The sequence below is a fragment of the Callithrix jacchus genome, chromosome 5 (genome assembly GCF_049354715.1).
Source record: "Callithrix jacchus isolate 240 chromosome 5, calJac240_pri, whole genome shotgun sequence".
NCBI classification, from domain to species: domain Eukaryota; kingdom Metazoa; phylum Chordata; class Mammalia; order Primates; family Cebidae; genus Callithrix; species Callithrix jacchus.
The window spans coordinates 38,116,389-38,136,770 of NC_133506.1; the positions used below are offsets into that span (position 1 = coordinate 38,116,389).

The following is a 20,382-nucleotide window of genomic DNA, read 5'->3' on the forward strand; positions in this document are numbered from 1 at the left end:
ATGGGGGCACAGGTGCAGGTAGAGCCACACTGCTCAGCCCTATGGCAGCAAATGAGGGGAGGCCAATACCATGGGAAGGCAGTGATCACGAAGGCCAGAAACCCAGGGTAACCTAGACCCCCATCAAAGGGCAGCTAAGACAGACTTGCTCCGGGACAGACAGGAAAATTGTGAGTAATGTTTTGCTGCTTCTTTTTACTTTTTGGCATTCTTCAGACTTTCTGTCTCAAACATGTATTTCCTTTATACTTGAAAATAAAAAAATAAATGGTATTGTTAAAAAGCCACAGCAGAACTAGAGTTAGCCATAACTCCCTCCCATGCCAGAAACTAACTAAGAGGTGGAATAGTTAGTCCACATCAGAGCAACATACATGGGGCTCTAAGAGGAGAGAGAATCTGAAGCCAAACGCCAGCTCTGCAGCTTCCAAGGTGTGCAACCTGGGGCAGGTAATTTCACTTCTCTGAGATGAAAAGTTTCTATTTGCTTGCCCAAATAAAAACCAGTAGAAGCTAATGGAAGGGGAGAAAAGTCACCAGGGCTGAAATGGCCACCCACCTGCCTCATACCTTGAGGCATCTTTGCAGGTATAACTTGGGCCTCACTATGAGAACCTACAGGACACCACATGCAATGCCCATTCCCAAAGTGGTGCAGGGAAGGAGGAGGGAAAATTCCAGCAAATACCAGGAATGTGTCCTGATTTGGAAAACAGGCCACTAAATGAATGGGAGACCCTTCGAAGAAATGGGGTCATCAAAAGGAGCCCATCTTCCCCACTGCTGAGCAAGGTACTTCAGGGCCACCACGGCGGATAAGGATGAGTGAGTGGTGAGGCTTTGGGTCAATATTTTCTAACCTGAGTTGTTTATAACATCATAATCACTTTTCTTTATTAAGCTAGTAACAGCTAAACACTATTATGTGCTAAGTGTTTTAGATGCTTTCTCATTTGTTCCCCATGAGAAATAAGGTAGGCACACTTCTTAACCTCTCTCATATATAACAGGAAACTGAAGCTCAGAGAAGTGAAATCGCCTGCCCAAGGCTGCACAGCTCTGAAGCTGCAGAGCTGGCATCTGGCTTCAGATTCTGCTCTTACAACCCCATGTAGGCTGCTCCAATGTGAATTAACTACTCTCAGTCACTTACCTCTTAAAGCGTCCCAATGTCCCAGGGTGGGAGAGTGTGAGCACCAGGTATAATGCCAGCTATTTGCTACCAATTTATCAGCTGAGCGATAAAAGGGCCGAGAGATGGAGTAATGTTGCATAAGAAATGAGCAAAATGTGCATGCACACTCAAAGCCCATGTCCAACTTCTGAACAGCCAAGAAATCTGGGAGATTAAAAAGGAGAGACCGAGAGTGATGCCAACACATGGGGTCCACAGAACATGAGCTAAGAGGTGAGGCAACAAGGAAAAGTACCTAGGAGAGAAGACAAACCTCCCTGGAGGAGCCAAGGGGAGAACTGGGGCAAACAAACAATGCCATTGGCAGATGTCAACATGGCTCTAGAAGTAAAGAGCAGGATCAATGTTGCAGAAAACCAGCAACCTGGAGGACAGGCCTGAAAAAGTAACCCAGATGGCAAAGAAAGCAAAGATAAAATAAAGTGGAGAGAGTCAAACTGATCAAGAAAATGAGCAACAGACAACTAAGAACCCTGTAAGTAACTGGAGCTCCCACAGAAGAGAATGCCATGAATGGAATGAAATCTGATCCCGAGATACAGGAGGTCACTTCCCTGGACTAAACTGAGACCTGACTTTTCAGACTGAATGGCCCACCATCTATTTGATAAAATTTACAAAAACCAAAATAATTGATGTTTATAAAAATATTAAGAATAAAGAAATACATAGAAATCTAGCCAAAAAAATGTACAAAAATACAAGCCCATCTGGTATAAAACTCCTCATATGTAATTGTTCCTAAATCCAAGGTGACCTCTCCTGGACGTGACTGGCTCACCAGTGGTCACAAGTGAGCTCCCAGGAGGTTCCTGTTACCTAACTGCCTATAAGAAAACAGGGATAGAGCTTAAAAAAGACAGGATAGGGACTACTAATAAAACTAATCAAGGCAAATCCTCAGTTTGTGCAACCTTGACTGGGGGATTTCACTTCTCTGAGCTTCAGTTTCCTCATCTACAAAACAGATTTGAAAACGGTGCCTACTATATAAGGTTATTGTGAGGAATCAATGAGAAGGCATGTAAAACAGCACATGAAGGCATATATTCCAGTGTTTGCAGAGCTCAAACTAATTGTGAAATAAGCCATAAAAAGTGTGGTAGACAGGCTGACAGCCCCCCCCAAAGATGCCAACATCCTAATCCCCAGAACCTGGGAATATGTGACTTTATGTGGCAAAAGAGACTCTGAAGCTATGATTAGGTTAAGGATCTTGAGATGGGGAGAGATCATTTTTTATTAATCTCCTGAGCTCAATTTAATCAAGAGTTTCTATATATGAAAGAGTAAGGCAGGAGAGCCAGAAGCAGAGAAGAAGATGTGGGACAGGAGAAGTCAGAGTGATGCCATCACTGGTGTGAAGATGGAGGAAGGGGCCAGGAGCCAAGGAATATAGGCAGCCTCCAGACGAGGGGGAAGGTAAAGAAATGGATTCTCTGCGAGCTCTACAAAGAATGTAGCCTGCCAAAAGCCTGCCAACACCCTTATGGTAGCCCACTGAAATCCACTTGTGACTTCTCATCTCCACAACTATAAATAAATAAATTTGTTTTAAGTCATTACACCTGTGGAATTTGTTACAGTAGCAATAAGAAACTAATGAGAAAAAGCCTGGATACATGCAAAACATTCATTTTTCACATTTAGTTTAAATTTCATTTTGAAGTCACCTCCAGTATTATTTACTTTTCTTCTTAATGATGTCAGATTCTAGCAGGGTCAGGGAGGATTAAGGGTGTCCACCTGAACAATTCGCATTTTTCTGTTTAGCTCCTGAACCAACAGGCTTTATCCTATTGAAAGACAGGAAATTGCAGGTTGTCTTATAAAATCTCCAGAAAATAGGCCTTTTGATAATCACACTTGTCATATTGGGAGCAGGCAACAGCAGGACAGGGACGAGCAGGAGGGCCTAGAGTCATGATAGGAAATAGCACTGCGATGTACCACTGGCAAGGACAAACGGAGGTCACATTCAGAGAGATGAGCCCAGATGAGAAGGGCCCATGAGTACGACTGCTCAAGACAAGGCAGGAAAGGGCAGGCATGAGCTAAAGGTCAAGGCAGGCTAGCTGGAACCCAGGAACAGAAATCAGGGTGATTCTACAAGACCAGCGAGTAGATGATCAAATGGTGAATGTCTCCAATGTCAGAATGCTACAGCAACATGAAGAAGGGATTTAAGCACAATGAACGTGTAAGAAGCACAGATCCCAGCTGCCATTTCAGCCCCAGACACAGGCAGAGCAGAAAAGTGCAAAGGGGGAAAAAAAAAAAACAAGAGAAAGTTTTGTTAAATACACAGGAGCTCAGAAATCCAGGTCCACCTGCAACAGAGAAGGTTTGACAGGGTACAGGGAGAAGCAGAGCAGGGAGGGAGTGGCAGGAGCCTCAAGTAGACCATAAGCCAGAGCCAAGGTGGGAGAGTAAAGACTCCAACCCGGACATCAAGTAGCACAAAAATGCACAGAGATACAAATGCTAGGATGTCAAGAACAGGGAGCAGGACATAGAAGGAAAGCCCAAAGTCTTGGGAAATGCCACAAAGAAGCATGGCATGGATTCGTGCATACAGAAGCCCAGGAAAATTTCCATCAGATCAGGCCCTTACCTACCACTTGGCTTTTTGGAAATTTTCTTCTGGCTCCTGCAGTAGTTTTTCAGACATAACTATCTCCTTCCTCTGAAATTTCAGGGCATGATTCTTTCCTTCTGCAGTAAGATTTGCAAGCCTGTATGTGTGCTCTTCTAAAGTGGAATCACCTTCTGGCCCTCTGATTCCACGAGTCAACTCAACAAACATCCCATTGGGCCCTGACAGGTGGTGTCTCTGGTTGGGCTCGCTGGAAGCAAAATTTGACACATGGAGATTTATCAAGTGCTCTCAGGAGAAAGGATGCAAAGGATAGAGTGAGAAAAGGAGCTAAGCAAGGATGGGGTCACAATTGGAGTCAAGCTCCAGCCTGGTCCCACAAGGAGCCATGGAGCATGAAGTGTATCCCAGAGTAGATGGCATGTTGTGGTTGCACTACTGTGCCCATCAGTCATTGGTCAGGGCTCTCCAGGCAGAGAGAGGAGGAAACTACTTACTTGACTGAGGGCAGGTCTCTGGGGAAAGGAAGCTGTGAGGCTTTAGCAGCCAACATGCCCAGTGCTGTAGCGTTGAGGGTACTTGCTAGCAAAAGGGATCTGTCCAGGACACTACAGGCATGCATTCCACCTGGCACTTTCCTCCCCTATAGTAAATTATACATTGGGTTTCCTGAAATCCAATGAGCTACTGCCTTGAGATTTGCTGGCAGTCTGTTTCTAAATCTGCTTTTTTTAAACACGGGGCCGGGAACTGACCTTAGCAGAACACTGGCAGCACCAGAAGGCGTGAGCACACCTGCAATTAGGCACTGCGCCCTATGAAATGCCACTCCATCTCACACGAATAAAGCACTCCATAGCTAGGTTTGAAAAACATTTTGTTCAATGCAACAGGATTTATCTGAGTGTTTACCAAGTTAAAGTCACATTAACTAACAGTTTTGAGGGCTGACTTTGTGTCAGCCACTGTCTTAATGGCTTGTGTAAGAGACTATTCACTTGATCCTCTTAAAGTCCCTGCCAAAGTTCTTCTCAAAGAGTGGTCCCTGAACCTGCAGCATCAGCCTCATCTGGGGACTTGTTAGAAATGTAAATTTATAAGATAATTCTACCGATTTCCATTTGGAGATGTTGTCTGAGCTTTTTCCCCCTTTCCCCATTCTATTATTAATCATGCTGAAAATGTACTCATGATTTTACAAAACAGAAAATGAGAGAGTGTGGAAGATATAATTTCTGCCCAGAGGAATTTATAGGCTGGGTTAAGATTCCAAAAACAGTAAAAGAGTAAAACATAAACACTAAGTTGAGCATTGAAATAGTATATACTTCATGGAGGAAAACAGGTCTGGCATGGAGACAGAAATGCTCTTAGAAAAATCTAGAGCTATGGTTCTCACACCATGGTCCCCAGACAGGCTGCAATAGCATCCCCTGGGAAACTGTTGGATACGTGAATTTTCTAGCCCCATCAAATAAATTCCTAGACTTAATGAATCAGGAACTCTGGGAATGGGGCCTGGCCATTTTGTTTTAACAAACCTTCCTCAGGATTCTGATGCCTGATAAAAAATGTCAGATAGATCCTATTAGTGATTCCTATTTAATGAATAAGGAAACTGAGGCAGAGAGCAGTCAAGCAATATCACTTTTAGTAGTACTTCTGAAACTACAGCATACAAACCACCTGGGGTTCTTGTTAAAAATTCAGACCTTGATTCAGAGGGTCTGTGATGGGGATGGGAATTCTTCAGGTCTTGCTGATGCTGCTGGTCCATGAACCTTACCAGGAGGAACAAAACCTGGTATGACTTTGCTGAGGGGCTAAGTTAGGATTGGACCCAAGTGATCTGATTGCAGACACTGAGGCACTAATCACATCATCCATCTGCATCCATCTAGTATATAACAGTGCACAGCTACACTTAGCAATTCTGTGAAAGTAGGGTACAGAGTGCAGTGTTCCAGAAACTTACTTTGTTTGTTCAAAGAACATCTAATGCCATCTTGCAGAAAATGACTGCTTCATAGAAAATAGTTTGGGAAATGCTGTAATAGAAGCCCAGATGCCTACCTTTCCGGAAGCCCTGGAAGACCTTAAGTCAGAGATATAGATGTAAGAAAGAACAAAGTATCTGCCTACATTCTCGGCTATCAGATTCTTTTAATATACTGTGAAGTTATAGCATACCTGGTATACTATTAGGTTGGGGTGAGGTGTCCTTATCCCCACTCTTTCAGTCTACAGCAGTAGTTCCTAAACTTTAACGTGCATCAGAATCACCTAGAGGGTGATTTAGGAGGTCTGGGGTGAGACTGGATAATTAGCATTTCTAATTGGTTCCCTGGTGATGCTAATGCTGCTGACTTTCTCCTGGGTCTCAAGGACTTAAAAGCTAATGTCCTCTTAAGTCCCTTAATGGAAAGCAAGGGGCCGAATAATATCATAGAATACATGAATAGAAACATTCCTTAAATGTAAGACTACGTCCTGAGGATGAACAACTGGTCACTGCACCAACGGTAGCCAGGTAAGAGGCAAGAGGTGTGATCCTACACCAGGGAGCAGATGGTCAAAGCTAAGCCATACTCTTGGCACAGTCATGAGTCCTGACTGAGTCCCCTTGGGAGGAGGTCACCTTTGTGCTTTGCCCAAAGGCTCTATCTGCATAACAAGCTGCATATCCATGAAGCTGCATCTGCCCAGAAGGTGAATCCCTTTTTTTCCAATTCATCCATCCAGGAGGGACACATATCCTAAACTGAACAAAAGCATTTTACCGCCTAATCTGCGGTTCTGCTTAATGCCATTTTATGTTCATGTGTCTCTCATTATGGTAACAGTTGCTTTTGAAATCTCTCTCTTTTTCTTTCCCATTTTTCATCTGCTTGCCTTGCTCTTTAAAAACCACTCAAATTCCAGATCCCCCTGGCTAGCTTTGTTGTGTGTGGACAGGTTGCTTGGTTTGAGAGCATACACTCCTTGGAAAAACAGGGGCTGTCACAGCTACACTTTAATGTTCTGTCCCTGGCACAAGTGCATGCTTCCACCCTCAGGCCAGACTCCTCTATTTTCAGGAACCACCTAGTGAGGGAGGCAAGAGTTGTGTGTGATGCCACGGGGAGTGCTGTTTCCCTACCACCTGATAATCTATCAAGTTTTCTGTAATGGCCTTGCCATTTTGCAATTCCCTAACCACTCTCCTTTGGTGTCATGACATTATTTCCTTCACAAAGAGATAAGACATAGACTACAAAAATGGCTGTCATTATTTCAAAAAGAGCAGGAAGCCTTGAAAATGACTTGTAATTGGCAGAAGAGGAAACAGTATTGTCTTTAATGAAAGGAAACCATTTCTTGTTTTGCACAGACCATCTCTGGTTTTGCCTGGTTTACAGAAAATATTTAATGAAGGATCCTGGAAGCCTTCAGTGTGCTGGTTTGAACTTCAGGCATCAAAATAAAAAATAAAGTAAAAAGATAAAGATAAAAATAAAAATAAAATCAGGTCCAGCATTTCCAGCTGAAATTTGTTCCAGTTGCTCCAGGAATTCCCTGGCCAGAAAATATTTAGGTGAAACTCTCACAATTCACTTGTAATGAATATTCTTTTCACTTCTAGTCACATTGTTGCCACAGCATGACATTTGGAAACGTGCTAAAATCTAGCCCATTGGTTCTCTTAAAATCACATTTGTACCTTTTTGGCAGTCTCTAAAGAATAGCTTTTGATTATTCTTTATTAAAAGTTAGAAGAAATAGAAGTAGACATAAATCATTTTTGATTAGCTGTGCTGAAACCCTTCCAAAGGCCTACTAGGTACATGGCTGACTGCTCATTTTGGGTTGATTTCTGGGTTTAGAATTCCTGCAGAGAGTCAGGAGGGACCTGGCACAAGTCCCACAGGGCTTGGTGGTGGACAAAGAAAACGAATGAGAACATGAAACTTATGCTGCTTGCTGTGTGGTGAATAATAAAGTTCTTTGTCTCTGACCCAGAAGTCTCATGTCTTCTGCCAGCATCTATGAAACTGTGGCAGTCTACCTTGTTAGCTCCAAATACGGTAAAATCTCAGGCCCTTCATAGTTATTGACAGATGGTTTCAAGAGGGCAGTAAGATTTTTGAGGAGAGAGCATCAGTATCACCAAATCTGAAAAGAGAAGTGAAGTATGAGGCCTGATATGCACCTCTTGGCTATAGCAATGAGGAAAGCACTGGTGACATTTACAATGGCCACTTCTTGGAAGAGGTGGGCACTGAAGAAAGCCTCATTGCAAGTGTTCACATCACATTTAAGGAATGTGGCTGACAAAGGGATAAGAGAATTAAGAAGGTGACTAGGGGGTGGGGAGGCAATTCAAAAATAATTCCAAGGGCACTTTTTATTTTGCTTGTGTTTAGATTTGAGAAATTAAGATACAATTAAGTAACTAGTTCAGTGGCCAATAAATTTAGAGGTGTGTAAACATGTGCTAAATAAAATCAATCTGTTTTCAAATAGAAAGCTCCCTGCATAGAAGGAAAGGCTGGAGTGTGACCCAGGGTGACAGGACTACAAAGTAGGCATGGAAGAACGAGTCCAGTACTGAGATAAAGGACCTATGTTCATTCACATCACGCTTCTGCTGCTCACTGCCTGTGTAATTCCAAGGATGTCATCTATCCATCTAAGGCTCAGTCTCCTCATCTATAAATGGGGCTATAATAACATCTACCTGAAAGACTGGTTATGAAAATTAAATACATTCCATGTGTAAGTACTTAATAAACATGAGCTGTTATGAATAGTATCATTACATTTCATCATTGTTTAGCTATAGTGGTCACTAGATTGTCTACACAAATCCCACACAGAAGGGATGCCTGGTTCAGATCCAGGCAAGTAGGAGGAGGAGCTGGTCCCCAAAACACTCACAGCCTTGGAGGCCAGCAGCAGCCCTGCAGGAGCAAGGACACTGGTTGACTGGGAGAACTGGCTGCAGTGAGGATTGACATGCCCCCTTAGCTCATCAACCCTGGTCCAGCTGCTGCTGTGAGCCTACAGACTCACAGCTCAGGCAGGAACCTTTTGCTCCAGGTCCAGGGCATGCAGTTTGTCTGAAAACATATACTGTCCCTACAGAAATCTGCACAGGGCGTTTGGACACATGGCTGCATTTCTGAGACTCTTCAAATGTTATTTGTCATATAAACCCCTCATGGAGGGAACCCTTTGTAGGGAGGCCTGAAAATCAGCTCCATGGTGGGGCTGACAGACTTTGTTCTGGAGTCCCTGAGGAATTAAAGGAAGGTGCTCCATCTGCCATGCTCCTTGATAAAGACAAGAGGACACACACGAAATATTTCTGAACATCCTTCTGGATGAGTAGTGTCTCAAACCCGTATCCTCACTGTTGGAATTAGCGACCCCAAACCCAGCAAAGACTTCCTACTATACTTGGAGTATTCTGTAACTAGGAAAAAGTGATTATTTTTCTTTTTTTGACAGCATTTTGTTTATATTAGTTTCGTGTATTCATTGTAGAATATTTGAATAAAACAAAAGAATAGCAATGAAAATAAAAAGGATCATAATCTATTATTATAATCAATTAAGTGTCTTGATACATGTTTCATGAAGTTATAGAAGTATATATGAGAATTGGATATGTATATACATATGTATATATAGATTATATATATTTTACATATGTATGACAATATGAGCATGTATATGTATATATATTTTTCATAAAGCTTAATATATTAGTATTATGAATATATTAATGGCTAATTCATTCTTTTCAATTACTTGTTACAGAAATATTATTAAATATCCTTCTATAATCTGTTATTTAATGATACCATTCCCTCATTTACTTAATCAGTCTCTTGCCGAAAATTTAGGTCCTTTCCAGCTTTTTGTCCTACTGAACACACTTGTAGATATAGTTTTGTCCCCATCTCTGGATTTCCTTAGGTAAATTTCCATAAGTAAATTTACTCATTGGAAAAATATGCACATTTAAGGCTTTAGACATCAACTGCCTAATTATCTTGCAGAAAAGATGTGTCCATTTACATTTCCACTGTGCTACACCGATAATTCTGTTAGTATAGTCCCACCTAGTTGTATCCTGAATTTTTTTTCTTTTTTTGAGACAGAGTTTCCCTCTTGTTGCCCAGGCTAGAGTGCAGTGGCAGGATCTTGGCTCACCACAACCTCAGCCTCCTCAGTTCAAGCAATTCTCCTGCCTCAGTCTCCTGAGTAGCTGGGATTATAGGCATGTGCCACCATGCCTGGCTAATTTTGTAATTTTAGTAGAGACAGGGTTTCTCCATGTTGGTCAGGCTGTTCTTGAACTCCTGATCTCAGGTGATCCGCTCACCTTGGCCTCCCAAAGTGCTGGGATTACAGGCATGAGCCACCACGCCTGGCCTGAATGTAATTTTTTAAACCGACTCTATAAAACTATAGACCACTTTGCTTAGTGGCTATTCCCCTTAGAATGCACACCATCTAGTTGCTTGAAAAATTGCTTGCAAAGTTACATGTCTGGGTTCCTCAGGCCAGGAATAAAGAATTCCTCACAAAGGAATAAGCAAGTTATGACTGAGCCCCTACCACCATAGACCATGGTATCATACACTTCACCTTAATGAGAAATGAGCCCAGGACAAGAAAAACTTGCTCATAATTTTTTACTATCCTTTTATCATCCTTTTCCCTGATTCACTACAATTGCTCTAGGCTCATGTGTTTGCATCTCTGCATAGGTCCGCTCTATTGATTCTCATGTACAACTTGTACTATAATTCCACAAAAGCCAGCAACAGCAGATGGGGTCTTCCAAAGACAGAAAGTTTCCAGAAGGGTGCAAAACAGGGGCATTAATTTATTAATTTATGATCCAAAATCACTTAAGGAAAAGCAAGCTATAAGTCCCACTCTACTTTAAAGGAAGGCCAGCATTCCACAACACAGGCAACAGGGATTTATCTCAAACTATGAGTCCACTGACTGCTTTCTAACCAGTGCCAGAAAGAAGGGACACCGACATATCTACCATTCTGGAAACATCTTTATTTTCCCGAATTACAACTGACTGACTTGAAAAGATACCACTTTCAGTGACTTAGTGAAATTCCTCAGGTTATCTCAGAAGTTACAGCAGGAAGCAGCATTCCTAAACAGTAGACCTGCTGTAGGTGTCTGATGAAGACTCTTTTGTCCATGATGTGCCCGTTTCATTTGCTTTGGAAATTCCCAGGCTAAGTCACCCTAGCCTTGCTATATGAGGCAGAACAGCAGTGAGTCTGCCAGCCACTGCTCTAGTGCTGGGATACATCTGAAGAAACATCTCAGGAGAAATTGGCCACTGCTTTGGCCTGTCTTGGATTGCGGCTGCAATCATCTCTGGGGTGGCAGGTATCTCAAAAGGCACCTCCTTTTTGTAGAAAGATGTTAACCTATGTGATGGTTAATTTTATGAGTCAACTTGACTGCAACAGAGTACCCAAAGTAAACATTATGTCTTGGTGTGTCTGTGAGGGTATCTCTGGATGAGATGAGCATTTGAATGAGTGGACTCAGTAAAGCAGATGGCCCTCCCCAGCGTGGGTGGGCACCATCCATTCTTTGGAAGAACAGAACAGAAAAGCAGGGGAAGAAGAATTTTCCCCTTTTGCTTCCTCCCTGCCTGCTTGAATTGGAACAATGGTCTTCTCCTGGACTTGAACTGGAATTACACCCCTGGCTTCCTGGGTCTCCAGCTCACAGAAGGCAGATCAGGAGAAATCTCAGATTCCAGAGTCAAGAGAGTCAATTCCTTGTACTAAGTCTTTTCCTTCCATATAGAAAAGGACTTACTATATATGGAAGGAAAACGCTTCTTATGGATGGAAGTGCTTCCGTGTATAAGGAAAGACTCATTAAGGAAAATACTATATATATATCAATAAACATAATATATATACTTACATATAAAATAAGTATTTTCCTTAATACATTTTATATTTTAAAAATATTTTCTTTAATAAGTGCTATATAATTATGTATAAAATATATTTATAATTCTATTTATACATATTTATATAACACTTTATTATTATATGTTTTATATATATGAAAATACATAAAATTTTACATACACATACACACAAACACACCGCTTCTCTCACATAAGCCTGGACTTAACTAGCAACACAGGCATTTGTCAGAGAGCACTGTATAAACTGCATATCTCTCAAAATTTTCTGAAACGTAGATGAGAGAAACAATATTTAGGGAAGTTTCCTTGGAAAAAATAGTTACTAAATTTATTCACTTAGCAGATACGTTTCAAGCGCCCCAGGATGGAGATGGATTAACAGAGAGCAGGGGACTCTGCCACATTCTCTTGCCCACCTCACCCTTCTCTCCGCCTTCTCCTCCTCAGACTGCTTCCTCACAGCCATCATTATGTGAAACAGGCCTGTGAAACTCACTTGTGTACCCTCAATAAGACTGCGGTGGGGAACACTGTTCATTACATCACAGTGTTTTCTTTACAGGGACTCGTGGGAACAATTCCTGTCTGGCTTCTGTGTGAACAACAGTTAGAATTTTCCTGAGCAATTGTTTTTTGTTTATCTCACAGACATTGTGAACTGTGTATCTGACAAGTTTTCTTTATTCCGCTGGTGGCTACAATGCTGCAGGCTCCATCTGTGAACCAGCAGTTAGTAAAAGCTGAGCAGGAATGCGGTTTCCACATTATCAGCTCTGTGTACTTTCTCCTTCTCTCTGGTGTCACCTCACTTTTAATTTATAATATCTTGTCATGTTTTATGTCTCACTGTAAGCCACCTGAAAGACGTTTTGTGAAATAAGATTTGGTTTACATTGAAAAGCAGATAAGATGTGGAAGAGCTCCACGTCATGAGTTTCCATCTGTTTTCCTCCAATATTCAATTATGATGTCCTTTAGCATTCTCCCACTGACAGACCCAAGGTTCAGGATATGCAACTCAGAACTGCCGCAATAACAACCATAAAATGATTGGAAGACGCAAACAAAGTTGCTGAAAATGTGATGGTCCTGCCTCACCGTCATGACCCAGCTGAGGCAATGCCATTGAAATCACACAGCTTCTTGGCAGCCGAATGCACTGTAACACTAATTGTAATGAAAAGAGTAAATAACACTATTGAATACTGAGGTGACATGTGGAAGTTTCTTGTGCTCTCCTGTGGTCTATAAGCAACCCTGGGAAGCAGAAAGGGCAAGTATTTCACTCTCCTGTGCTGCTATTTGCACTTTGCTGTGCTTCTAAGTGGCATGGAGGAACTGTCGGCCCCTAAATGGGCTCTTTCTGCCCAAGGATTTTCTAACTGCAGAAAATGGCTTAAATCCAAGAAGAGAAGTGACAACATGAACTTCCAGCAAAGTGTGTGGAGAGACAGCCAGGCAAATGAATACATGAAAATATGTTCAGCATCATCAGTCCTCAGAGAAATGTAAATTAAAACTACAATGTGCTCCCATTACACACCTATTCAAGTGCCAAAATTAAAAAGACTGATTATATTGAGTGCTGGTGAGGATACGGAACAACTAGAACTTTCATTGACTGCATGTAGGAAGGTAAAATGGTACAACCGTTTTCTCAAACAGCTCATTGTTCTTCAAAGTTAAACATACAGCTACCAGATGACCCTGCCATTCCACTTCTAATTCATTTTCATACCCAGGAGAAATGAAAGAATATGTCTTGACAAAGACTCATACATGCTTGCTCACAGCAACTTCTTTGTAATAGCCAGAAACTGCCAACAACCCAACAGGTATCTATCAACAGGTAGATGGATAAACAAATAGTACTATATCCATTCTATGAAATATTTCTCTGCAACAAAATAATAAATATTGTTACACACAACAACATAAGTAATCCTCAGAATAATTATGTTGTAGGAAAGAACAGTACATGCTGCATGCTTCCATTTATATAAAACTCCAGAACATGCAAGCTAATACATACTGTCAGAAAGCAGATTGGTGGTTGCCTGTGACAGATGGGGATGGGGAGGTCAAAAGGAAGTGAACACACATGGGGACGGAACTTTGGATGTCATGCACACACTCAATGTCTTGATTGTGGTAATAGTTCCACATGTAAACATATCAAAACTTACCAAATTTTGAATACTTTTAACATCACATCTCAATTATACCTCAATAAAGCTATTTAGAAATAATTTTTTTGAAAGAGTTTTGCTCTTGTTGTCCAGGCTGGAGTGCAGTGATGCGATCTTGACTCACTCACTACAACCTCCACCTCCTGGGTTCAAATGATTCTTCTGCCTCAGCCTCCCAAATAGATGGGATTATAGGCACCCACTACACCCGGCTAATTTTTGTACAGAAATAATTTTTTTAATGTCAAATAACCACAGCCACATGTAGTCACTCTTGCATTGAACAGCACAGCTCCCACTTGGGTGCTGCTCCAAAAACTTGCTATTTGTGTTAGTATTAACAGAAGTATGCTAATGCTGTTATAACAAGTGATGTTTTAGTTCTGGGTGTTGCCCTCTGTCTCTAACCTCCATTCAAAGAGATCCTTTCTCATCTTCCTTGGAAGGCAGGCATCAATGAGCAGAAATAACAGTAAGACAAATTCAAGCTTAAAACACTTCCCTGATGGACTTTACTAATGGAATTATTTAACCAAAGAATAGACAGATTGCTCGTTTTAGTGAAAAATTCCCATAAAGAGTGACTCTCTAATTTTACCCAGATGTACTAGTGAATCACTGGATATCCAGTGAAGATTACATGAGACCACATACCCAGAACCTAAGATATTCTGTTTGCCTTAGCCCTAGTAATCTGCGATTAAGACAAAGTCTGGGCTGGGCGTGGTGGCTCAAGCCTGTAATCCCAGCACTTTGGGAGGCCGAGGCGGGTGGATCACAAGGTCAAGAGATTGAGACCATCCTGGTCAACATGGTGAAACCCCGTCTTTACTAAAAATACAAAAAATTAGCTGGGCATGGTGGTGCATGCCTGTAATCCCAGCTACTCGGGAGGCTGAGACAGGAGAATTGCCTGAACCCAGGAGGCAGAGGTTGCGGTGAGCCGAGATTGCGCCATTGCACTCCAGCCTGGGTAACAAGAGCGAAACTCCGTCTCAAAAAATAAATAAATAAATAAAAGACAAAGTCTGTTAGAAGGTGGTTGGAAAATGTCATAGTTACAAATTCTAGTTCTGGAACTTTTAGATTTTGGTCTCTGTTTCTGCATCTATAAAATGGTTATACCAATGCCTGCCTAAGATTCAACAAGATCACAGATGCAGGGCAACATAAAAGGAACAGAAGTACTTAAAAAATATCCCTTCCCCTTACCCACCAAACCCTTCATCACAGCACACACTTTCTTCCCTCATCAAGGGATAAGGCAGCATTGTTAGCCCAAGCTACGCTGTTTTGTAAACCCCTGTCATTTTGCAAACGCTGGTTAGAGCAGAAAATTCCACCGGGGCTCAGGTCATGAGACACATCCCGCCAGACAAGTCGAAGGCCTAACCACCTGACCCCAGGAGACTCCTCCTTATCAGCAGCTAACCACACCACCCACCCCATCTCACAACAAGCCCAGACCTATATTATTCCAGTTTGTAAGCAGGGGTGGGCTCCAGTGCTAGCTGGTGTTCCCCTCCACAGGGTTTTGTTCAATATACTTGTGTTGCCATAGAGCTGCTTCTTTCCTTTCCTTCTTTTCCCTTTCTCATCCTAACAAATACGAGCAGAGGCTTCTCTCATGCTTACCTGGAGCCAAAGCTTGTCATGCTGAGACCACTTTCCACCAGCAATGCACTGAAATGTGGCATTCTGCCCCACATTCACCTCCACATTTTGGAGTCTCAGAAAATGAGGTGCTTTTCCTAAGAGAGAAACCAAAGAACACATGAGAATGAGACTCGACAGCCCGCACCACTTCCCTACTGGTAGATGGCAGCTCAGAATGGGCACCAGGGAGAGTGGAATTGGTGCTTGAGAAGTGGTCCAGCTCAGTGAAGAGTTCATTGGTCATTCATTATGAGTCTGGCACTGTTTGAAGAACTTTACACATAGTATCTCACTGAAACCTCACAAAAATACATGAAATGGGCAGTATTTCCATTTCACAGATCAGAAAGTTAAGGCTCCGAGGGGTTACATCATCACTGGACACAGTCACACATCCAGAGGGTGAGGGAACCAGGATGTGAATTTAGAACTCTGTATCCTATTACTAGCTGTTATGCAATATTGCTCTGTGAAATTGGCACAAACATGCCTAGAATACACCCAAATCAATCACGGCTCTGGGGACTGGCATTACACAAAAGGTGAAACTGACATTGAATGTTAGAAAGAAGAAAAACTGGAGGTGGGGAGGGGTGTAGATATTCACCATAGGTGATGCTTCCCTGTAGCCTGTACAAGCAAAGAGAGAGAGCTGATGTGAAGCACCTCTGTGCCTGAGACCTGCACACTTGGCCTTGGTGATGATGCTAATGAGGAAGATGATGAGAAAGACAAAGAGTGGAGGAAGAAGGAAAAGAGAAGGAAAGCACTAGTAGCTGTCATTCTTAGCACTTGCTATGTGATCAATATGACGTACAGTGTCTCTATGCAGTAACTCACTTAACCCAATGCAGTCAGTAGTGGTATTTTCTTTACTTCACAGTGAATGAACTGAGGCAGAGAGAACGCTAGAAATGTGCCCAATGTCACAAGACCCCAGAGTCTTACTCTGTGATGTGCTTTCTGAGCATGAAGGGTGAACATTGATTCCAGGGACTGGACATAATAGGGAAAGGATCTTTCAAATGAAAATCAGAGTGTGTGTGAGCAGACAACCTTAGGATTAAGTCTATGTTTAATATTGGGTAACCTGGGTTCATCTCTTTCCGTTTTTGTGGAGAAGGGTCCTCACCCACCTGTACTCTAGAAATAATAACATTAATAACAGCTCTCCATAGGCTGATAGCTTATATCTAGAAGAATTAGTTTCTTCACTGAGGCACAGTGAAGGATCTCTATGCCATCAATCAAATCAATGATGAACTGGTATCACCCTCAGAGTGGAAAAACATGGAGAATTAGGAGAGAATCAAGAAGGTTTAGGCCATCTTTTTTTTTTTTTTTTTGAGACAGCGTCTCACTCTGTCACCAGGCTGGAGTGCAGTGGCACCGTCCCAGCTCACTGCAATCTCCGCCTCCTGGGTTCAAGTGATTCTTCTGCCTTAGCCTCCCGAGTAGCTGGGAGTACAGATGTGTGCCACCACACCCAGCTAATTTTTGTATTTTTAGTAGGAATGGGATTTCACCATGTTGACCAGGATGGTCTCGATCTCTCAACCTCATGATCTGCCTGCCTCAGCCTCCCAAAGTGCCAGGATTACAGGTGTGAGCCACCATGCCCGGCTGATTTTGGCCATCTTTCTAGAGGGAGTCAAGTATGCCGAGAGACAAATAGTAACAATAATGCCATTTACTGAGAGCTCCTACAGTGCCAGGTACTATGAGAAATGCTTTGCATGTTCTATCTAATCTAACTGCATGACATTCCTATAAAGCAGACACTATTATGATTTCCCTGTTAGGCAGAAATCAAGGCTCAACAAGTTTAACATGCCCAAAGCTACATAGCACTAGTGAAAGACAGAAACAGAATTCAATCCAGGTCCACTTTAGCCCCAAACTCAGCATTTAACATGCAGCTATGCTCCCTTGCCTACTGGGCACTGGGAATAAGGATGGTGTCTCCAGACAGACTCCAGGGTCTGCAGAAGGCGCTCCCAGACAGGGCTGTGCTGATGGCTCAGGTCCCTCTCAATGCTCCCAAATACTTCATTACACATGACCCCTTTCCTTGCTATTTTTCCTTGATTTGAACTATCTTGTCTACTAATCCATGTCATCACCTGTAAAGCTCAGCAAAAGCCAAGAATCTCAAAGCAATTAGGCAGACTTATTGGGAGAACACTGGGCAGGGTGAGAAGTGGCCTGGCTCAGTGAAGAGTTCATTGATCACTTACGATGAGTCTGGCACTGTTCAAAGAACTTCACACACAGCATCTCACTGAAACCTCAAAGAATAATCCAGGAAGTGGGCAGTATCCCCACTTTCCCAATGAGCCTTTGCTCAAGTTTTAAACTAATGAAGAGCAGCTCAGAGATCCCTCACACTACCTTTGAGCCATCATGCTGGAGGGCTGTCAAGGACCCAAGGCCCAGGGAAAACCACTTCTATGGGCTTCTCAGAGTTGAAAATTCCTCCATGTAGTCAACTTGACAAATGTCATGCTGCTTTGATTGTCTGAAAATGTTTCCTTTTGGCTCTCCTGTATAATTTTGTGAAGTTATTTTTGGAACTATCAGTTCAAGTCGATTCTTGAAGTGGGAATAGAGTGAACCTTGTAAGTTCATCCATGCCACAGGTTTAAAGGGGGAGTGAACACAATCACCCCAGGTGGGGAGGAAGTGTAGAGTCTTAGCTCCAATGCCAGGAAACTGTTTGTTTTTACAAAGAAATGACCTTCCCTTACGCTTCGAGAAAATGGTTTAACCTCTGGGATGTGTACAATTAGCAATGAACCCTCCCTGTATCAATGTTCCCAGCATGCCTGCCTCTGACTCCTCTCCACCTCCTCCTTCTCAGCAATAGAACTTCTGCCTTGATTCTTTCATTTTCAATTTCTCTTCTTCTCTCCCTTCTAGGTTCAGTGGTAGAGAGTTGAGATGTTTAATGACCCTTAGTGTGAATATTCTAAGGAAACAGTGGCAATTTACAGCAGAGATACTGAACGCGTCACCTACAAGAGCCAGTTATGTAAATTAATAGTCGTTCAGCTGTAAAACAAAACAAAACAAAAAATACTACCTCCTTGGCCCATCTTTTATTTTCTCACTTTTGATAGTTAAGAAAAATAAAGATGTCTTTATATAAGAGAAGCAATGTTGCAAGCACAATAACAACTGGTATCCACCACTAGCCTTAGCACTGGGGAGACAATAAGGAGTGGTGAGGATTGGACGGAACCGGAGAGAGACACTGTGTCCCACTGAAAGTGGGCAACTACGACTTCAATTCAGCAGAGGGAGGCCAGGCATGCACGCTTTACATGGGGGTGTCAAACATTTGATTTCTCAAGGCAAGTAAGAAATCCAGACTTTATAGGCAATCTCTCACTCTAATTTCAACATGCTGTTAAAACACAATACAGACTTAACAAAACAGGCAGGCAGGGCAGGCTCTATCAATCTGTGGTCTGTTCTTATATAAGTCAACTGCAACAATTCCACTAGCCAGACTTACCCGATCCAGCCCCATAAATTCAGGGCCTCCCCTGAATTTATACGCAGAGGGCATCACACAAAGGCCAGCCCCGATGGCAGTTCCCAGCACAGAAGCTGATCTAGACCACCCTCTTTTTGCTCAGGACCCTTGTCTCTGCTCCTTGGGGCTCTGGGTCAACTTTGGCTCATGACAGACAGCGCTCTCCAGGGATTGTGCTTATGTAGGGGGCCTGTTTGGTCCTCTTCTCTGCATTCCTGGCCTCTGTGATCCCCCTTTTTCCATGTCCCCACACAGCCTGCTCATCAGCCACAGGTTCTCTCAACTGCCACCTTCCCCCAGCATCTGCTGCTCTGGGAGAGAATTTATATTCCATGGACTTCAACTCACCCACCTTCAGCCAACATGGTTGACCTTGGTACCCAGGTCAGCCATCAGCTCGTGGTTCAAGCACTTCCTACTCACTCCACACTGAGACCCAATTCCCTGCAAATGGGATGCCACTGAATGGGCTTAACAGAAGACTGACTGTGCATTTGGGGCAAAAATGCCTTGACGCTGGTGACATTTAGACTCCTGCAGATGTCAGTACAGCATCTGAAGACATATTATTGTGCTCTTTATCCTGCTCTTTAAACCTGACAGTGCTCAGTAGGAAGCCACGTAATTGTGCAGAAAGCCCGGTACGCACATTAGAAACATGTTACAGATGCTCTGTGGGCTCAGGGACATGGCCCCACAAGATTGTGATGGGGAAAAAAAAAGTTTTAAACAATTCTAAAAGTCAACTTAGAAGCTAGGAACTTTGAAATGGAGTGGAAAAATCATCCTGACATTTATCATACACAGTTATAAATGCAGTGGCCTTGCTAATGGCTAGCACTGAGAAACAGCAGCAGAGGGTAACTAAGGCTATAATACTTTTAGAATAACACAAAAATGTTAAATGGGCTATACAATATAGTTGAGAGGTTTCAGTTTGTTAAAATAAATAATTTCCTTTGAGCATTATGCCTGTCTTCTGGTTACTGTTTTGGGAGCTTCGAGACAATTATCTACCATCCTAATCTCAGTGCCAGTCAACTGACGATACAATTGCAAATGTTTCGCTTGCTCCCTGGAACTTTTGGAAGATTTAGTGGAATCACTTACTGATAAACTCTGATAATATGTTAATAGAAAATATGTTTGGAAGACAGAAAGGGAGAATTAAAAACCCTTTGGGTCCACAGGCTTTTTTGAATTGAATGCATATATTTCAATATAGTTAAATTTTTA

The 20,382-nt window shown here is 42.4% G+C and overlaps 1 protein-coding gene across 21 annotated transcripts in view; it reads right to left on the bottom strand.

Annotated features, from left to right (window-relative positions):
- The window catches only part of PTPRT (protein tyrosine phosphatase receptor type T), a 1,160,468-nt gene that overhangs the window by 714,725 nt on the left and 425,361 nt on the right, over nucleotides 1–20,382 (bottom strand). For all 21 annotated transcript variants that reach the window (XM_078371705.1, XM_008995950.5, XM_035302876.3 and 18 more), the window contains exon 5: nucleotides 15,588–15,703. In XM_078371705.1, the coding sequence (XP_078227831.1) occupies nucleotides 15,588–15,703 (116 nt within the window). The remainder of the gene's footprint in view (nucleotides 1–15,587; nucleotides 15,704–20,382) is intronic.